The sequence below is a fragment of the Syngnathoides biaculeatus genome, chromosome 9, assembly GCF_019802595.1.
Source record: "Syngnathoides biaculeatus isolate LvHL_M chromosome 9, ASM1980259v1, whole genome shotgun sequence".
Lineage (NCBI taxonomy): Eukaryota > Metazoa > Chordata > Actinopteri > Syngnathiformes > Syngnathidae > Syngnathoides > Syngnathoides biaculeatus.
The window spans coordinates 13,407,572-13,427,503 of NC_084648.1; the positions used below are offsets into that span (position 1 = coordinate 13,407,572).

At 42.0% G+C, this 19,932-nt stretch overlaps 1 protein-coding gene across 4 annotated transcripts in view; it reads left to right on the forward strand.

Annotated features, from left to right (window-relative positions):
- pkn1a (protein kinase N1a) overlaps nt 1-19,886 on the forward strand; it is a 43,601-nt gene extending 23,715 nt beyond the window's left edge. For all 4 annotated transcript variants that reach the window (XM_061828643.1, XM_061828640.1, XM_061828641.1 and 1 more), the window contains 22 exons: nt 714-908; nt 1,846-1,951; nt 2,046-2,194; nt 3,653-3,773; nt 5,502-5,647; nt 6,715-6,928; nt 7,005-7,199; nt 8,642-8,751; nt 8,846-8,989; nt 9,291-9,366; nt 10,491-10,626; nt 10,828-10,912; nt 13,060-13,139; nt 14,265-14,340; nt 14,413-14,504; nt 15,093-15,269; nt 16,706-16,768; nt 16,863-16,939; nt 17,024-17,166; nt 17,243-17,350; nt 17,444-17,524; nt 19,031-19,886. In XM_061828643.1, coding sequence (XP_061684627.1) covers nt 714-908; nt 1,846-1,951; nt 2,046-2,194; nt 3,653-3,773; nt 5,502-5,647; nt 6,715-6,928; nt 7,005-7,199; nt 8,642-8,751; nt 8,846-8,989; nt 9,291-9,366; nt 10,491-10,626; nt 10,828-10,912; nt 13,060-13,139; nt 14,265-14,340; nt 14,413-14,504; nt 15,093-15,269; nt 16,706-16,768; nt 16,863-16,939; nt 17,024-17,166; nt 17,243-17,350; nt 17,444-17,524; nt 19,031-19,234 — 2,778 coding nt within the window. In that variant the 3' untranslated portion in view covers nt 19,235-19,886. The remainder of the gene's footprint in view (nt 1-713; nt 909-1,845; nt 1,952-2,045; nt 2,195-3,652; nt 3,774-5,501; nt 5,648-6,714; nt 6,929-7,004; nt 7,200-8,641; nt 8,752-8,845; nt 8,990-9,290; nt 9,367-10,490; nt 10,627-10,827; nt 10,913-13,059; nt 13,140-14,264; nt 14,341-14,412; nt 14,505-15,092; nt 15,270-16,705; nt 16,769-16,862; nt 16,940-17,023; nt 17,167-17,242; nt 17,351-17,443; nt 17,525-19,030) is intronic.
- Nucleotides 19,887-19,932: the final 46 nt, after the last annotated feature.

The window sequence follows — 19,932 nt, forward strand, 5'->3', positions numbered from 1 at the left end:
AGAGCCACAGCTTTATTGGAAGATACAAACTTTGTGTACACATTAGTTTTGCACAAACTACAGCACTAAAAGCATATGTTAAAGCAGTGTATAGTGTTAGGAATGTGCTGAATACTGTACAGTATAATTGAAAAAAAGTCATTTTAACTTCTTGGACTATTGCTCAGTGATACAGTGCTTTTAAATACAGTTAGACACAATAGAAAATGATTCCACCTATGTTTGCGCTCTACTGAGCATAATTTTTTCCAAAGAGGGGGAAAAAAGATAAATCTCTGCTGATTTTCATCTTATGTGTATGTTATTCTGTATTTTTTTTAACGTTGCAGTATAAATGCAGGGTTAAGAAAAAGTGCAATGTCATTTTTTAAGAAAATGAATGACTGAATTTATGTTACTATGTCTTCGTCGGGTAACTTTTACTGCGATGGTGTATATGCATAAATTACACTTCAACACCATTTAATCTAGATTGACTTGTTCTGCATTCCTCTTGGTTTTTCATTTGTACTCTCTTCCTCCAAAATCCCCCGTCATTATCTGTACCTCTCCATCTCCTTCCTCCCATTACACATTGCAGTATCCTGCCCCCCATCTTTTCCTCTTCTGGCAAAGTCGCTATCAAAAACCTCCCATTACCAAGGCGAGAGCTGCTGTCATGTGGTCGTATTTATGTCCGGATCTTCAATTCCATCTCCACTCCTTTCCTCTAGAGTGATCCGGGCGGGCTGTCGGTACTAGAGCAACTGGGTCTGGACCAGAACTCCGACTTCTCTGACTCAAGTGTGCAGCAGCTCCTGGACGAGCAGCGCGAGAGGATTCGCCGAGAGATCCGCAAGGAGCTGAAGATTAAAGAGGGAGCCGAGAACCTCCGCAGGGCCACCACGGACAAGAGGAACGCTCAGCAGGTTGGCTTGTAAATGCAATTTGTACTTTTTGTGAGGAATAGGGCATGAAACAGATTTGTCCCAAAATATGTTATGGTATTATTTTCCGTGCAATGATTTGTCATGCAGAAAATCAACTCAGGTGCTATATGAATGTCTCTAATAACTCCAACAAAGATACTTTTAGTTACTGTTACTTCAGGAGTGCTCCAGGAAAACAATTAGATACCTCCTGGAAAACTGCCAATGAATGACACACTTTCTGCAAATAGCGGGTGGGGGTGTTTATTTACTCAACTGCTGAGAGGGGAGGCACCAAAGGAGTACATGGTCCATGCGGTAGATGGTATAAATTTAAACCAGTTACGATAACGCTTGCTGATGATGTCATTGTTGGTTAGCTAGTGTGGCTAAACCCTGTCCTACCATGGCTTCAAGTCACTTAAGGTCCCCAAAACATAAAAAATGAACGCATATAATATTGTGGAGCGATCACATCAGTCTCAAAAATCACATCCACACAAATTTTGTGCTACAATAACAAATTAGGGTTGGAGCCCAGAGGTATCTAGCTGTTGTTCCCCCTTTTAAGACAGGAAAAGCTTAGATTGTAATTTTCACTTTTAGAGGCAGCACTTCATCAGCAAGATCCCGGAACACATGCCAAATGAATGCGCAGATTTGCGGCACATGCAGCAGACACGTCAGCAAAGACAAAATTAGAGAATGACGCGCATTCTATTTTGTGACACAGGGTCTATTTGAGGGATATACACTGGTTGAGGAAATATGGTAATTACCACTGCTGGAATGATAAGTGGTGGTTTTTAGTCCAGATGGAGAGACAGAGATATAGATTGCCACCCTGTGAGGCCAGTCATTTCCGTTTACACATTTGTTTCAAAGAGTTGTGAAGTGACAACTTAAGACCGCTAATCTTTTTGGTTGAATTCCACAGGTAGATAACCAACTCCGGAGTTCCAATCGCAGGCTAGATAACCTTCACGCCCAGCTCCAAGAACTGGACGCTCACATAGTGGTGAAGGGAGGAGATGAGTATAAAGGTAGACTGTGCACACGAATATTCTGCGTGCTATGTACGTAAATCATCATTTTGTTCCTTAATTGGATCATCTCACAACCCTTGTCCTGTCCCAGATGAATGTCCTCAGTCTCCCGGGACGGAGAGCAGAACGTCAGCCCACAAGGAGCGAATCGCCGCCCTGGAGAGGCAACTTAACATTGAGCTCAAAGTCAAGCAAGGAGTTGAGAACATGATCCCCATCTACGCCAATGGATCCACCAAGGTGCTTTACTAAATGTTGCTTAGTCATCAGCAATAAAGGTCTGATCATGTTTGACCTTCCTTTACCTGACCTTGCCCACTTCCGCTCTTAAAGGGGTACACTCATAATTACAAACAGCCCACCACCAGTCTGGGCAACGTAGAGCAAAAAGTTAGACATGCTGCTTACGTTTATTCTCGATAATAAGGGTAAAAGAAAAAAAAAGAAATGCTGTTGCTTTAATGCACAGGTGTTACACTCAATGTCCGGGAGCCATATCCGGCCTGCTGCATGATTTTATGTGGCCTGCGAAGGAAAATCATGTATATCAACTTCCATGATTTTTGTGATAATCTGTAACAAAATTTCAAACTGCCATTTCATAAATTATAAAGTTGAGATAATGCAAGCATTTTTGTGTTACCAAACATGAACAATAGTTGAAAACCGATTATGCTTGACTTCTGATTCAAAATTAGTTCATAAATTTCATCTGTAAATATCATAACGGCCCTCTGAGGGAAATCGTAACTACAACGTGGCCCGCGACAAAAATGAGCTTGACACCCTTGCTTTAATGAATGTCGCAGTATGTGAATATTGGAAGAAAAAGTGGCGAAACTGGACGAGATTGTCGCTTTTTTTTTGAGTAAAAAGGTCTGGTCTGAAGCCAAAGTAGAAAGTGCAGGATGAGATGGCGTGTAATGTTAAAATTCCACCTTGGCGCAGCCTGATTGAGGATGAAAGCACATATGATACGTTGCCCAAAAAGCTAATTTTGTATTTTAAATATAGGAGGCAACATAACATTAAAGCTAAAACTGTTTGGGAGCATCATTCAGCTTTCAACACAGTGGTCAAAGGGAGCGCTCACAGCCTTAGTGTGTTTGGTCAGACACGTAAAAAATTAGAGGGAACAGTGATTGCCTCACACAGTGACGATAATCACGCAATCGGATAATTACACGATGATTATGCAAATATCAGTTGTGACATTGATTTCAATATAACAGGCTGACACACCTCCCTGAAATGGTTCAAACTGGATTTCACCTTCATGGTTCACAACCTTGCAACTTGTCACGTCATGTCATAATCCAAGCCGCTTATCCTCACAAGGGTTGCGGGAAAGCTAGAGCTTATCCCAGCTAGCTTCGGGCGAAAGGCGGACGACACCCTGAACCGCTGGCTAGCCAGTCGCAGGGCAGATATCGACATCATCACTGATCGGGAATCGATCCCACGCTGCCTGCACCAAAGTCAGGCGTGTGTACCACTACACCATCAATCACTCTCCTTGCAACTTGCTGACTCAAATACTGGAATAATAATTCGGCATCGTGGAGAATCTCTATCCTGTCTTCTCTTGATTACTCTCACAAATTATCAATAATCAGTTATCAGCTTTTTTTTACTGTGAGCAGAAACGATCCATTTTAAAGGTCTGATCACGTTTGACCTTCCTTTTTGCGTCCTCAGGATAAGAAGATGTTGCAGACGGCCCAGCAGATGCTGCAGGACAGTAAAACCAAAATAGACATCATTCGCATGCAAATCCGCAAAGCTGTGCAGGCCACCGCGCATGACGGCGACACACAGGGTAGGTGCATGTTACCCCCGCTAAGGGTGCTTGTTTGTTAGCTAGCAGGAGTACAAAAATGATTCAACCGATTATGGCGAAAAACTTGTGAAAGGGTGGGATGAAGAAAACTCGACAACGGATGCAAAGAAAACAACAACAAACAAACATACAGTCCGTTCGATGTTCAGATGTTTTGTACTTTATGTACCCTGAAAGAGGAATCAATGCCAATTCAGGGCAAGTGACTGACTTTATGTCTGGCAGTGAGCGCTATGGATAATCCTTACCCCTCTGATGGCACTAAAAGGGTCAATTAATGACTTTGATGAAAGGGGGTGGACCTGGGCTGAGGGAAGAATCGTTAAAAACGGGGACGTTTACACCTACAGCAAGTGAAAAGGGAAGAAAACACGACTAATCTTTCATTGGCATCTATAACAGCTTCGACTCTTCTAGGAAGACTATCTTGATTGCGAGGCAAACATGCAAACCGCCATTTCGTTCTCCTACCCTCCAAATATACAATTTCTCCAAAATGCCACAGTTTCTTTTGCACACAAAACATTCCAGCAGCACACTTAAGTGTTTGTGCTTTGTTCGCGGAAGAGGCAGACAAACATTTTACTTTTGTACAGAAAAATACATTCATCACATGAGATTTTGGAGGAAGGTGTCAACCGCATAGTAGCCACGTTTTATTTAACTCGCCCTGAGTTGAAAACCCCGAAAACATGGGCCACAAGCCTGTGTTGTAGCATGCAGAATGTATCGAACAGAGTACCCTAGCACCCACAATAGATTTATTTTTTTGTCTTCCCGACAAAGCAGATTTTTTTTCCCATTTAATATGATGTAGTTTTCCAAAATCTTGAGCCTTTAGCTATTGACCTCAGCGCTCCCAACTTTCTTATGCGCTGGGCTCCCACATAGCCGGTCCCAAGTTATTCTGGCTCATTTAAAGCACACACACACACGCACGGGTGCACGCACACACACACACACACACAGGGGAATTGGTTGTGCGTCTAGTGTACACAGACAGTCTCCAGGCACCACACCCCCTGGAGAGGTCATCTCGCTGAGTCCACGCTGCAGGCAGAACACCTTATTAGGAGATAAAGCACCCATAAGGCACTTCTACTCCCACCGCTCATATTGCCCCCACCTTCCCTGCCATACACGCACAATTTCTCTGTATTTTAAATCATACATACATCATGGACATTTTTAATACCATTATTCTCATCCACGTTCAACAGCAGGACGAAGTCAATTCCTTGGGGTTGTGTTTATCTTAGCCTTGTATATCTGATCTTTTTCATCTTCCACCACCCTCGTCGCTTATCTGCTCCATGAAGCTGGGAGGCCACGTCGAAGTGGATCACTGAGATGTTGTAGTGGGGGATGACCCCGTGTCTGAGAGAATTGCTTAAAACCTCTCTTAAAAGAGAAACATGTTAAATAGCAAATTAAAGATGTGGAGGTGATGTTAAATGACAAGTGCACAGTTATTAGACTGCAAACAAGGCTCCAGGCTCTGCTCCTGTTTCTCTTCTGTTCGGTTAATCTGTGGCACTTATTATAGATGATGTCATCACTTATTCAGGTTGGGTTGTAATCATTAAGAAATGCTGCCAAACAAGCAAACCAGCATGCTATTGCCTATAAATGAACTGTGACAGGACAGAATGGCATTGAAACGGACTGGGTTGTAAGTGTAACACGAACTCGCTGATGTGACTGCAGGTAACCACGACATGTGTGGGGTGGAGTTGCGCATTGAGGAGCTGAGGCATCACTACAGGGTGGAACATGCTGTTGCCGAGGGGGCCAAAAACGTGCTCAGACTCCTGGGGGCCAGCAAGGTTCAGGACAAGAAAGCTCTTTCCGAGGTAAGAGGGCTATTGATGCTTTATTTTGCCAAAAGCAGAAAGTATGAGATCCCCAGTTTACGACAATTATATTTATGTCTGAGGACTCTCTAAGACATGTTAAGTGTAATTTTGTGTACGTTAGTGATAACTATGGCACAGTTTTGGAACCGAGTAAGTAACGCACCGTGGCACAGTAGGTTGCAAAGCACTGACAGTCACAATGATTTACACATTATGTCCTGCTATCCCACACTAAACACTACAGTGCTATACTCCACATTCCCCACCACCCTGTTTTATTGTTGCCCTCAGTCTCCTCTACACTAAAACTCTACTCCAGATGAGAAATATGGGACAAACTTGTTCTCCTCTGTTGTTTGTTAGCTTGTTTCTTTCAACCGATGCATAAAACGCCGTAAGTTTTTTTTGTATTTTCCTCCCATACAACTGCGGTGTTAGTAAACTCAGTTCAACTCTGTTAATAAGCTCGAGTTTGGCAAATTGTGAACGTTGTATCATAAAAGAAGTTTCAATCTTGCTAGCTTAATGCTAACATAAACTGGAAAATCCTACTGACATTCTGACGTTAGCATCAATAGTCGCAGTATTGCAACCCTTCAAGTAACATATTTGAACTCTTAATGGTGGAACAACACACGCAAACGCATAATATCAGAATACTATGAAAATAGTCCGAAAAGTGACTATTACTGCAGTAATTAACTAAGTAGTAGAAGAAGTTATCATTTGTTCTTCTTTGTTTGTTTCTGCCTGACTATATGATACAGTACTGCCTCCTAGTGGCCAAGAAGGACCAGCACACGGAATTGGATTGCGTTATTATTATTAATTGAGTTAATTCTACTGTCTCCTAATATAATATGGAAGTACATAATGGCTTGGTAGACATAATGGCTTGTCTTGTCATACTTTGGCCATTCGTTTTTTGAGAAATTAGCAGTTCACCACAAATTTACTTGGTTGTTTAATCTCAAACTTGATAGCAGGCTACATTTTCACTAATCCCCTTTTTCTATTCACTAAACATGGCTTTTAAAGCTGCCTCGCATCCTTTCTGTGCACAGGCACAGTCTCGACTGAGCGAGGCCTCTCAGCGCTTGGACCTGCTGAGGGATTCTCTGGACCACCGTCTGGCCGAACTACCCGAGGACCACCCCAAGGCCAATGTGATCAAAGAGGAGATGGTGCTCTCCTCCTCACCGGCCTTCAGCTCTCGCCACGGTGCCCCCTACGTATACAACCAGTACAGCACCCTGAGCAAGCCCTCACCGCTCACTGGTACGAGAGCAAAAAAAAGACGTCCTCTCAGCAATAGTAAGACCTTACTGTAAAACGGGTTCAACTGTGTGCTCAGGTACCTTGCAGGTGCAGCTACTGGGCTGCGTGGGGTTGTTGGAGGCGGTGCCAGGGCGCAATAAGGGGACTCCTGTCAATTTGCCCTGTTACTGCCCTGGAGATACACGGTACTTCATGAGAGGCAACAAGGGACTCTACAGTCGCAGTGGTTCAGTCAGTGGGAAGACACCGAGTAAGATGGAGGAGCTCTCATGTAAGTACAACATAAAGTGTATTATGTGATATGCTATATATGCTAGTCTGTTTACATTTGGAAAAATATCAACACACACCACCAAACAAAAATGTCACAAAAGGTATGCATACTTAAATCATCAGAATCTTGATTTACTCATAAATTGTCAGTGTGAAATGAGGTTTACTGTATCATCTACCATTGAATCAAAGAACTTTTAATTGTTCTGCTTGTGACCATAGATGGACTCTCTATACATAATTAACAAAAACAAGACAAATGAACATGTTGAGTTTCTCTCTAGGAGTGAGCAAGTAGATGGGATTGAAAATGAGCTCATTCGAGCGACAGCCAAATTTAGACGTTTTGGGGACAAAGTGAGAGAAAGCAGACTTTCTGACTGACTGCTTTGGATACATCCGGAAGAGAGAGAGAGTGAGTACCGTAATTCCCGGCCTAAAAAAGCGCACCTGGTTATAAGCCTCACCCAGTACATTTGTGAAGAAAATACCATTTGGTACATACATAGGCCGCAGCCGTGTAAAAGCCGCAAGTACCCACATTGAAACAGGAGATATTTTCAAAGAAAGACGGTACACAGAGGGTTTAACGCTAGCGCTGCCGGGGTAACAGGGCCGGCAAAAAAAAAAAAAAAAAAAAACATACTCGTAAAAATCACTGAGACGCAGCAGGTACACGCTAGCGCAGCGCTAACAGGGCCGGTGTGACGGTTTAGCACTCGTGGTGCTGAAAAGTCTCCTTGTGATTAACACCCATGCGCGTTTATTTTGTAAACTTCCGCCCAGTCTGAAACATCCCCATCCATGCTTCAACATGTGCCATTTGACAACTTGTCGCCGAGTGTTCAAGTTCGCTATGGACGTCTCAGAAAGACGAACACAGCGAACGTACATATATGTGTATATCTTTTCATCTACTTCTGTTTTAAGGTTCGGATATAACGTATGTTAGCTCCCTCTATGTAGAAGAAGGGGAACTATGAGTTCCCCTGTTAGTAACGCATGCACATTAATCACAAGGAGACTTTTCAGTATGGGGGAGCGCTCAGACCGTCACACCGGATTGGTAAAAGTCACTTCCTCGGCACATAATTTCGGTCTCACTCTTACCTTTTCCGCTCGAGTGTCCCCTTGCAGCCTTTAGAAAAAATGCACAAATTAGCCGCATCACCGCATAAACCGCAGGGTTGAAAGCGTGTGAAAAATGTTGCGGCTTATAGGCCGGAAATCACGGTATATTGGTAGAAGGGTGCTGAGGATGGCGCTGCCAGGCAAAAGAGCGAGAGAAAGACGAAAGAGAAGGTTGATGGATGTTGTGAGGGAAGACATGAGGGCTGTTGGTGTTAGAGAGGAAGATGGAGGAGATGGGCTGACATGGAAGACGCTGTGGTGACTTTAACTGGACAAAAAAAATAAAATATGCTGTGTATGTATTTGCAGCTGAGGTGAGCGCTGTGCTCAAGTTGGACAACACAGTGGTGGGCCAGACTGCTTGGAAGACTGTGGGGGAGCAGGCCTGGGACCAGACTTTCACTGTGGAGCTGGAAAGGGTCAGTCCCACATAAATATTAATGTCTACGCCTCTGCTAACATAGGTCATGTTGTTTGACCAAAAACTGTTTGCATTTTCCCCGCATGTGGCAGTCAAGGGAGATGGAGATCGCGGTGTACTGGAAGGACTATCGCTTGCTCTGCGCTGTCAAGTACCTGAAGCTGGAAGAGTTCCTGGACAACCAGAAGCACACAGTTCAGCTGGAGCTGGAACCTCAGGGTCTGCTGCTTGCTGAGGTATAACACATTCATATTCCATCAGGTTGTCATGGGGGGGGGGGGGGGGGGTTATGCCGGGACAAGAGGAATAAAACAGGCTTTGGCCTTGTAATAATGTCTCATTCACATTTGTGTTGGATAACCACTAATGCAAGCATTCATGATCGGTCACGGCTGGGGAAGAAAGGTCCATCTTCAAACACTGCACATCAAAGTATAATTTTTCACAGACATCTGACAATCAGATCTTTGATGCCTTTGATTGCAATGAAAGGCAGATACTCATATCAGTGGCATCAGCATTTTTCTTGATTTCCAGGTGACATTCTTCAACCCCGTTATTGAGAGGGTCCCTCGCTTACAAAGGCAAAAGAAGGTCTTTTCCAAGCAGCAAGGTAATCCATCTTTTTTATGTAATATATTTACGACACAAGATTATCATTCAGTATTCAGTTTTATTTAGCTAAGGAAACATGTAGTAGTTACTAGTTGACCATAATTTACAATATAAATTGAAGTGTTACAGCACCTGCATAATAGATAAAAAACAAAACAGGTGCAATGCAAGAATCTTTAAAGTTTTTTTTTTTTTTAAAGATAATAATCATTAGTTTTGATTGCTGCTGTCAGAGGTATTTACAACAACATTTGTATCTGTAAAAGCTCAAAATTTAGGCCTTAGATATCCCTTACTGTATTATTTTTTCAAGTCTTAAAATGCCGCAGGCTCCACACGAGATGGCCAGGGGTGAAATTCAAACCCTAAACCTCACCACTGTGAGCAGATGCGCTAACCACTAGCTTCTACCATGCTGCCCAGAGATGGAAAAATTGATTTATTTAATGAATAACCTCCGAATGGGTGGTTATGTGGTTCTGTAGGAACTGTACTTGCACTGTGTGTATTGCAATATCTGAATGAACTCTTGAGTGTGTGCTGTTATGGGCGGGGCCTGGTGATTGGTGGTTGTGATGTCATCAAAGAAAAAAAAAACCAAAGGATTATTTCAGATGAAAGATCAAAGGGACATATAAGATCGACACATTGGCGCAAGTCAGGAAGGCAGCAGAGTGGGCCAGTAATTGTGTCATCCTCGACCACCCCCAAAGATGGCATCACGCTATTGTGGTAACATCATGTTTATCAAAAATGAGGCAGAGGTTTTATTCCTAAAATTTATATTATTATTATTAGGCACTGTAATATGATACAGAGTATAAACATTAGTTCTGGGCTTGGAATAACTTAGTTAATAACTTAATAATGTAAACCGTTCAACAAAGTAAAAATGCAAAGTTACTTACATAAATGTTTAAAAAAAAAAAAAAAAAGTACTATCCTGGATTAAAAAAAAAAAGTTAAAAGTTAAGTAACGTTATGCACAGTTTGAACATTTCCTCCTGTGGGATTTTCAAATGGCATACCCAGTAGTGGCACTTGCACCATAATTTTGGAACCACTGCCCTAAACTAAACTCCCTTCAATTGTGGCGTGTGTTTTTTTTGTGTCCATTTCCAGGCAAGGCATTCCTCCGAGCTCGCCAAATGAATGTCGACATCGGGACGTGGGTGCGGCTTCTACGGAACGCCATTCCCACTGTTAACAACTCGGGAACCTACAGTCCCAGCGCACACAGCTTACCACTCAATTCTGGGTGAGACACGGAGCACTGGCATGTGGCTGCCACTCATCTACACGTACCCATGAGCAACCCAGGAACCTTTTTCCCCCCCTATTTCATCCGCCCCCCACGTCTAACCTTCCTCTTGTTTGTCTTCTCTTTACCCATTTGTGCGTCTTCTGCTGCTGCCGTGCCGCGTGTCGCTCTCGCCGTTGTGTTGTGCGGCGCTTTCAGGGAGATCTCCGTGGAGAAGCTAAGTCTGGATAGCGACTCGCCGATAAGGGGCGATTACAAGCGAGATGCAGACATGAACACACCGGTGAGACAGACAGACAGACGGGTGACATGGCAGAGGTGTGCGCGTGTGTGTGTGTGTGTCTGGTGTAGTTAGGTCCACACAATCTAGTACAGTGGTGCCTTGGTTCTGGAACACAATCTGTTCCAGAAGGCGGGTAAAAAAACCAAAAGGTTCAAAAACCAAAGCACGTTTTCCCATTACAATGAATGGAAAATGAAATAATGCTTTCCAAGCCTAAAAATATAGTTTTTTGAGCAGTTTTTTTTTTGCTATTCCTAATTAATAAACTGCATAGTAGAAACACATGTATAGTTTAAATACTTTAAAAAATTAAATCATTTAAGAAATATATTTATTTTTTGCTTAAAATGTATGCTTTAGCCTAGTAGAGTATGTTAAGCTGGGAGTGCATTGCCGAATCTGTAGCGACTCGGCCCCCAGCCTTGTAAACCTTTTTTTTAATCAACAAAAGTACAGAATAACTTTAAACAAGCAATAATAAGGGGGGAAAAAACAATTGTTTTTTATTTGCACAGAAGGTACGTAACATGTAAAAATAAATAAATTGACTTGCAACTAGAGGTAGGGTTAATGGAACAAAAGAAAAAAGCAATGCAAAAAAACAGTTTCAAATGTCTTCGGAGGGGGTTACTCGACACTTAACACAAGTCAAAGACTGTACAGTGGCGCATCGGTTCTCAAACACAATCCGTTCCAGAAGGTTGGTTGAAAATCAAAACATTCGAAAACCGAAGCACGTTTTCCCATTACAATGAATGGAAAATGAAATAATGCGCTCCAGGACTAAAAATATATTTTTTTAAGCGTTGTTTTTTTTTTGTTTTTTTTTTTTTAGCTTTTCCAGCTAATAAACTGCATAGTAGAAATACATGTATAGTTTAAATACTTTATCTAATTAAATCATTTAAGAAATATATTTATTTTTATGCTTAAAATGTATGCTTTAGTCTAGTAGAGTATGCTAGGCTGGGACTGCATTGCCGTATCTTTAGCGACTCGGCTCCCAGCCTTGTAAACCTTTTTTTTTTTTTATGAACAAAAGTGCAGAATAACTTTAAACAAGCAATAATGAGGGGGAAAAAACAGACAAATTGTACGTAATGTACAAAAAAAATGTCACTTCCAACTAGAGGTAGGGTTAATGGAACAAAATAAAAAGGCAATGCAAAACAACAGTTTCAGATGTCTGAAGTGGGGGTTACTTGCCCCTTTTTCACAAAGAACAAATCTGTTTGTTTTGCCATCTTTTAAGCATTTTTCTGAAGTGGTTCATAACATCATTAAAATTTTGCAGTGCTCTGCAACATTCAACTTTATTCAGGTGATGAAGTTCTACAAAATTATGGATTTCATTCTGCTCTGAGGCCTAAGCGCGGTCAAACTAACCATAAAACAAAGAATTACATGGATTTAAAACAACCCCATAGTTTGTGCTACCTTAATCCTTACATACAATGGGATTCATAGATATAAGTTATAAGATTGCTGTAACACGTTGACATCATATATTAATACTTATCCTCTGCGAATAACATGTACTACTACTACTGCTGCTGCACTTTGAAGCAACGTGGGGAGCTCAGTCTAGTTCAGTATCTTCATATTTACTGTCAAATCTGTCCTCAGGTCCTCTTGTGTGACATTTGCATTTTTTCATGCTTGCGTGCGTTTATCCTCTCAGAATATACAACAAAAAAAAAAATGCTTGTGAACTTCATCAATTACTGAATTGTCCAATTGTTTATTATGTGTCCTGCAGTTGACTGGCATCTGGTCCAGGGCATATCCCACCTAATATACTGTAAATATTAATGAAATGCAAAACTAGCTATCAATAAACTGTTTATTGTTCGTCATAAAAGTTTTTGGGGCATCAGTGGCAGGTTTATTCCAATTATCAGTAATCAGCCAGAAGTTTTATGTACAAAGAGCTTATTGGACGTTCATCAATATTCTTTTAGTGATTTATTTATTTCATTTTATTCCATATTAGGCCTGGATATATATGATTGTCCAATATTTTTGCGAAACAATACCCCCAGAATAGTGCCTCAACAGTCTGTGTGTCACACGCCTTGACATGCTGCTTCCTTGTCTTGATATCCGACCGTCTTTTCCCCATTCATTCCTCTCACGTTCCCTGCCAGGAGCGACTGCCAATCATCGAGCCCTTTACCCCCTCAGACCTCACCCCTGAGTGCCCTGTCCGAACGCCATCTGTCAGCAGGTACGCACTTGCATGCCAGAATATGTTATTTGCAATGCCATATGCCATCATGGACAATATTGACTTCTTACTTGTTTTGGTACATTTGCACAGGCTAATGAGATCCGATGTTTGCTATAATGTCGTGTAATGAAGCATCCAGAGCAGGGGTGTCAAAACTCATTTCACACTGTGGGCCACATACAGCCTCGGTAGATGTCAAGTGGGCCGGACCATTAAAATTATAACATACTCTGCTATGAATATCGCGTCGTTTTTTTTGTTTTGGTGGAAGGAAGCACAAGAACATTAGGAAAATGTTGAAATTTAATGAAGATTCCTTTTACAAATATTTCTTTTGACAAATGTGCAATTTACTTTTGTCATTGACATAGTCACATCTGTCCTAAACCCTCCAAGTTCAGCCGCCTTCATCATGCATCGTTTCACAAAGTCACTGTCGGAATACGGCTTTGATGCTAATGCTATTTCGCTAGCAATTAGGTAGCTGGCTTTTACCGCTGCTTCACCAACTTGTCAGCTCTGGATGACAGTTGTCCACCGTTTCCTCGGACCCACCTGCAATCCGTTGATCTTATCTCTTCTCATTGTCTTTGCCAGGTGTCGTATTTTTCGCTGTGAAGAGTCTCGTAGTGGCGTCGAATATTCTTATTCCTTCGAACGCACCAAGGACAAAGGTTTTTCCGTGCATTTCTATAAATAAATCGGACGTGGTCCATTTTTCATTGAAAATTCTACACGCCGTGTCTACTTTTCTCCGTTGACATTTTGGCTAATGACGGTCTAGGGGAGGGGGAGAGACCAGAGTAAAAACAAAGTTGTAACAAGCAGCAGGTGGCGCATTAATACTGCTGTGTTGGGTCTGTCTCAATGACAGACTGAGACTGCAGTTGTCTTCCACTCTGATCAATCCATGAATTGCATCTTATTAAAAATACTTATTCTGTGTCTTTTCCGCATTTTTTCACTTTTTAATTATCCTGCGGTCCTGATTGAACCTCCTTGCGGGCCGACTCTGGCCCGCGGGCCTTATGTTTGACACCCCTGATCAACCACATTTTCACATGTGATTTCTCACAATGAGTATAAATGAGTATCTCAGCAATCCTTCCATTGTGTCTTCAGTAAGCAGAGGAAAGGCCCTCTGTCTCTCCAAGACTTCAGGCTGATAGCAGTGTTGGGACGAGGCCATTTTGGGAAGGTACTCGCATTTGTGGATTTCACCCGCAGCTGTCGGTTTGGCATGAATGACGCTGTGCCCATCTGTCTGCAGGTGTTATTGTCCGAGTACAAGAAGACAGGCACCATGTTTGCCATCAAAGCTCTGAAGAAAGGCGATATAATAGCTCGTGATGAGGTCGAAAGGTCTGTTGAATGCATTTGATTTCATTGTATTGTGTAATGTAATATGATGCCGGAATTTAAATGGCAGTTGTGTTCAATGCTTTAATCATCCAAAAGGAGACGTTCCGTTTGTCACAATAATAGCGTACAATGGGAAACACCATAGGCGCATTAGCTAACAATCAGTATCTATGTGGACCCTTTTAGCAAAAGATACCGGAACACAAACTTTGCAGCAACACATGCAGGCAGGCAATAGCAATACTTACAGATAGTCTTTATCCTCAGCGAAGAACAACTAATTATTCTGCTGTCCTGAGAGGTCCTGAAAGGAACTTAGTCTCCAGGACTGTACTAGCTATTTATATATTTTTCATCTCTTATACTGCCTCCAGATGGTCAAAGTCTGCATAACATAATGGGTAGCATGATGACAATAATCATTTTTAATTTACATTAAATATACTAAAAGGTACACAGTAGAAAGACCATGAACAATTTCAAAAAATGCCATAAAAGTCACTATTTCATAATATGTTCCTGCTTCAATCGCTCTAACCTCTGTCTTTTTGTCTCCTCCTTTCCTTATCCTCCCTAAATCTCGTCTAGTCTGATGTGCGAGAAGCGCATCTTTGAGACAGTGAACATGTCGCATCACCCCTTCCTGGTCAACCTGTTTGCGTGCTTCCAGACACCGGAGCACGTGTGTTTCGTCATGGAGTACACGGCGGGAGGCGACCTGATGATGCACATCCACACCGACGTCTTCACCGAGCCTCGAGCCATGTACGTGACCAAAAATCAGCATACACAAGACGTGATTTTTCTGTTTATAGGTGGAATTTCATCTTTTTAAATTGCATTGATTAAAAAAATATATATATTCTCAGTTTTTCTGCTATACTCCGACCGTAACCCATGCCAGAATCCAAACTTGTTCATTTTCCGGTCCGACTTTTGCAAGCGAGGTGGAAGATTAGATACACGTCTGTTGATTGGTCGAATGTGTCCCTCCTGACCAATGAAAACGCTTCTTGTATACGAGGCAACTCATGGGGTCATTTTCAAGTGAACACGACGGTGCTCAAGAGAAAGACGCCTCTCGAGTGAAAGAAACTGATAGATATGTCAAAAATAACATCCGATGCGACTAGATGGAACGAGAAATCATCTACAGTTGGAAAGAAGGAAGTTGCCACTCTGTTAAGCGACTTCATTCGCAAAATCGATCGACCTGGTAAAGCGTTGTGCACGTGGGGTCAGGATACTGTTGACTATGGATCAAGAGGTTTCAAGGCATTGCAAGTTCACACGAAACGACAAAAACACGGCATATAACTGAAAGCAACGAAAACAAACTGTTCCATTTTTTTTTCCCCCAACCCAAGGCCAACAACCAACCCCACTTGCAGACAGGTTAATCAATAACGAAGTGAAAGTTCAGAAGCAATTACTTGTAAAAATGTCTGCATTATTTACTTAACGTTAATAATTGTTGTCAAATTAATGCTTTTCAATCATTTACTAAAACAAGACATTAAAACGTTTTTGAATGGATACGATATAAACTCTTTGGAAGCATGCCATGATGCAAATCTGAATTCAATTTAGTAGTTTACTTAGTTGAATTTGTAATTTTTGGGGGTAAAGGTATGCACCTTAATAACGAACGATCATATTGTGTACATTTTGAAAACAGAATAGCATTTAGTTATAGATGTACTAGATATATTCATAATACAATTTATAAAACTTGCACGTTAAAATTGGTGATCATCCTTTGAATGTGCTTGCAGCCCCCAGACCATGCGGCTATTTTTCAGTCTTTTTTTCATTCAGTCAAATCACATGTCTGATACATTACGACAATTTGCAGGCTGACATAAACCCCGATTATCTTATAATTCTAAAGAGCCTGAAAAATGAATTTCCATAAGGATAGCAACGATAGTGGTTACAAGATCTGAAATGGTTGTGAAGAGGTGCAATTAAATATGCCATTTTAATTAGAAATAAATTGTACAATAATTTAAAAGAGGCATACCTTTGTCCTCTTTGAAAAATGACAAATATGACAGCATCTTACAGTAGTAGAAGTAACATTCTGTCTGCTTTAACTGTATTATACTGCCTCCTGGTGGCTTATGTGGGCACACGAGAAGCAGTAGTCCAACTGGATTGCACCATTAAATCAGGATGCACAAACTTTTGTTGAATTTTAGGTTTTATGCTGCCTGTGTGGTTCTTGGACTTCAGTTCCTGCATGACCATAAGATTGTCTACAGGTGAGTGGAACTCACAAAAAGAACTTGGTATGCCTGTCGTGGTTCTCGTGATATATTATCCGGGTGTACTTCATATCATGGGATTCTGTTGTAGAGATTTGAAGCTGGACAACCTGCTGCTGGACACGGACGGCTACGTGAAGATCGCCGATTTTGGCCTGTGCAAAGAAGGTGAATATTGATCAATTCCCGACAGATTGGGGAGCCACGTTGGGCCCTGGATCACACGATGCTCTATTTCCTCCTATCTTGTAGGCATGGGTTACGGTGACCGCACCAGCACTTTCTGCGGGACGCCGGAGTTTTTGGCACCCGAAGTCCTGACGGATACATCCTACACCAGGGCAGTGGATTGGTGGGGGCTGGGGGTCCTTATCTACGAGATGTTGGTGGGAGAGGTGAGAACAACACACCTACTGAATCATGTCAAGATATGATATGAACCTAATCATTCCACCCTGTGCGTGCGTGTAGTCACCGTTCCCAGGCGATGACGAAGAGGAGGTGTTTGACAGCATCGTGAACGACGAAGTGCGCTACCCCCGCTTCCTCTCGACAGAAGCGATCGGGATCATGAGACGGGTGAGAAAACGTCCACACGCAAACACAAATGCGACAAACCCGCACATGTTCGTGACACACGTACCAACTGTTTGCACGCGGGAACACGAGCAGCTGCTAAGGAGAAACCCAGAGAGGCGACTCGGCTCCGGTGAGAAGGATGCAGAGGAAGTGAAGAAGCAGCAATTCTTCAGGGTAGGAAGTCTCACGGCTATTTTTAACCTACTTTGGACATCAAGTGTAACCTTCATAATAATGAGTTTTGAGGGTTGGTTCCATCCCTGCCGCCCCCCCCCACCCCTGCCACCCCCCCCCCAAAAAAAGTGTGTGTGTGTGTGGGGGGGGGGGTAGAAAAGGTAAAAAAAAATAATTGAGAAACATTTTGAAAAACACCTGCCCCCTGGCCGGCTGGAGCAGTGCAATGGCCACAGAATTATGATATACTGTTCTTTTTTTTTCCCTTTTTGATTATTCTCTTGCTGTAATCACAATGCTATAGCATGGTATTTTTGTTGTTGTTGTTTGGGGAAGTGCAGGGATGGATTACCAGGCAATGGTGTTTTCATGATGAGTTTGTGGCTTAGCTTGGTCCGTAACACTGATCTAAAAAAAAAAAAGACTGGCTACCGCATACACATCGAGCGATATGTCGATTGGTTGAAGCCAGTTGGCCACCATATTGGTACTCCCAAAACGTGTGGAGGACATGGTTTACACGTTGGATTATGGTGGGGGTTTTTCCTCAAGCTTTGGCATGTAGAATTAAAACTGGTCGTGTGAGCTTGACATTTTTTCAGTTCTGGTAACATGAAGGATTTTTATTTCAACTTGATAAGCCAAAAAGGACGAAGTGCAAAGGAAAGACTAGCAAGAAACCTTGCATATTACCTGGGGCCCAATTTCCGTGACATGTTAACTTTTCCCAAAATATGCTGCGAAGCACTATCATCATAACATAGCAAAAAACTAAGCAGTTTTCATCATGAAAACATTCAATTTTAAGTCAATCAGTTTGATATATTTTTGGAAATAAGGACTTGCAATGGGAAAATACATGCTAAACGCGTTGTTCATTTGTTGTCTCTGCGACGTCCTATTTCAGACAGAATATTTAACCTTCTTTCCTCGCATTTGAAAATCAAATTCAATTTGCAGAGTTGTGTATTATGAAATCGATCAAAAATTTCACAGAAAATGTGTTTTCTTGCTTATCCACTGATGAAGTTTGGGAAAATGTTTACATCGCTTTTTTGTGAAAAACCGTCGGCCTATGAAGGTGAAGCAGAGAATGAATAAGAACAACCGTAAACAAAACTTTGTTCAAGTGATTTAAGCTCATCAGAAAATAGAAAAAAAAACTTTACAAACAAACTTTAACAGTGTCAAAATGTTTCCAATTTACCTGTGGAATGTTTTCTCACAGCCACGAAAGTGGTGATTAACGCAGGTCTGCTTGGTTGTTTTGGGAGGATCAAGATGGCGGATGGCGACTTCAGTTTTGGTGGCCAATGAGCCATCCAGTCTTTATTTTTTAGATCAGTGGGTCCCTACAATGAACCGCCATCTTGCGGGGGAACACTGCAACGTTTTTGTGTAGGATTACAACACAGAGACAAACCAGGAAGTTGCATATATCACAAATGAATGCATGCTCACGGTTATAAATATGTTTTTCCAAACCTGCGTTTTTTTTTTTCTCAGAACATGGACTGGGAGGCACTGCTGCAGAGGAAGGTGCCTCCTCCCTTCATCCCCTCCATCGGCGACAAGGAAGACGTCAGCAACTTTGACGAGGAATTCACCACGGAGCGGCCGGCCCTGACACCCCCGCGAGAACCTCGCGTTCTCACACGCAAGGACCAGGACAGCTTCCTGGACTTCGACTACGTTTCGGACGTCTGCTAGTGGCGGGGGATGTTGTTTTGTGACGTGCTCTCACTTCTGCCCATATGATTGTTTCATTAGAACACTGTGAATGAATGTGGATGACACTGAAGTTGGGTTTTTTTCCTGCATCTGTGGGCTTTTATAGGCGCAGGCTGAAGGAGACCGGATAAATTATTGGCTGGAGAAAATATGTAGGAGTCAACTCGCTGCCTCTCATTACCGATGCCTTACATTTGTATTTGTATCAGACACGGACCAGTAAAGCTTTTATGTTGTCAAATCTTTGTATAGAGTAGCAGGAAGACTCACGAGATGATCTGCACACGTACATGCCTTTTTTTTTTTTTTTTTTAAAGAATCGAGAAAAAAAATGACCTCCTGTCAAAAAGTCAACACACTGAGGATGAATCCTCACATTCAGATATGAACCTAAAAATAGACCACAGGGTAAATGACCACTGTCTTGACGTCAATGCTGTCGACGTCTTCTTATTTATGCTGTACGGATTTTCACGTGACTGCTTTACAGCAGCGTTTGGTGCAAAAATTGACTTTTGACAGCTGTAATATTGCAAATACCCTTCACATTTGTTTCTCGGTTGGATTCCGTTAGGGTATAATAAATGCAATAAAACGGTGAGTGCAGTAAGCACACGCCACAAATACCAGAGTAACATCTCTTGTTGTCATTAAAAAATTGTACAGTGGTGCCTTGA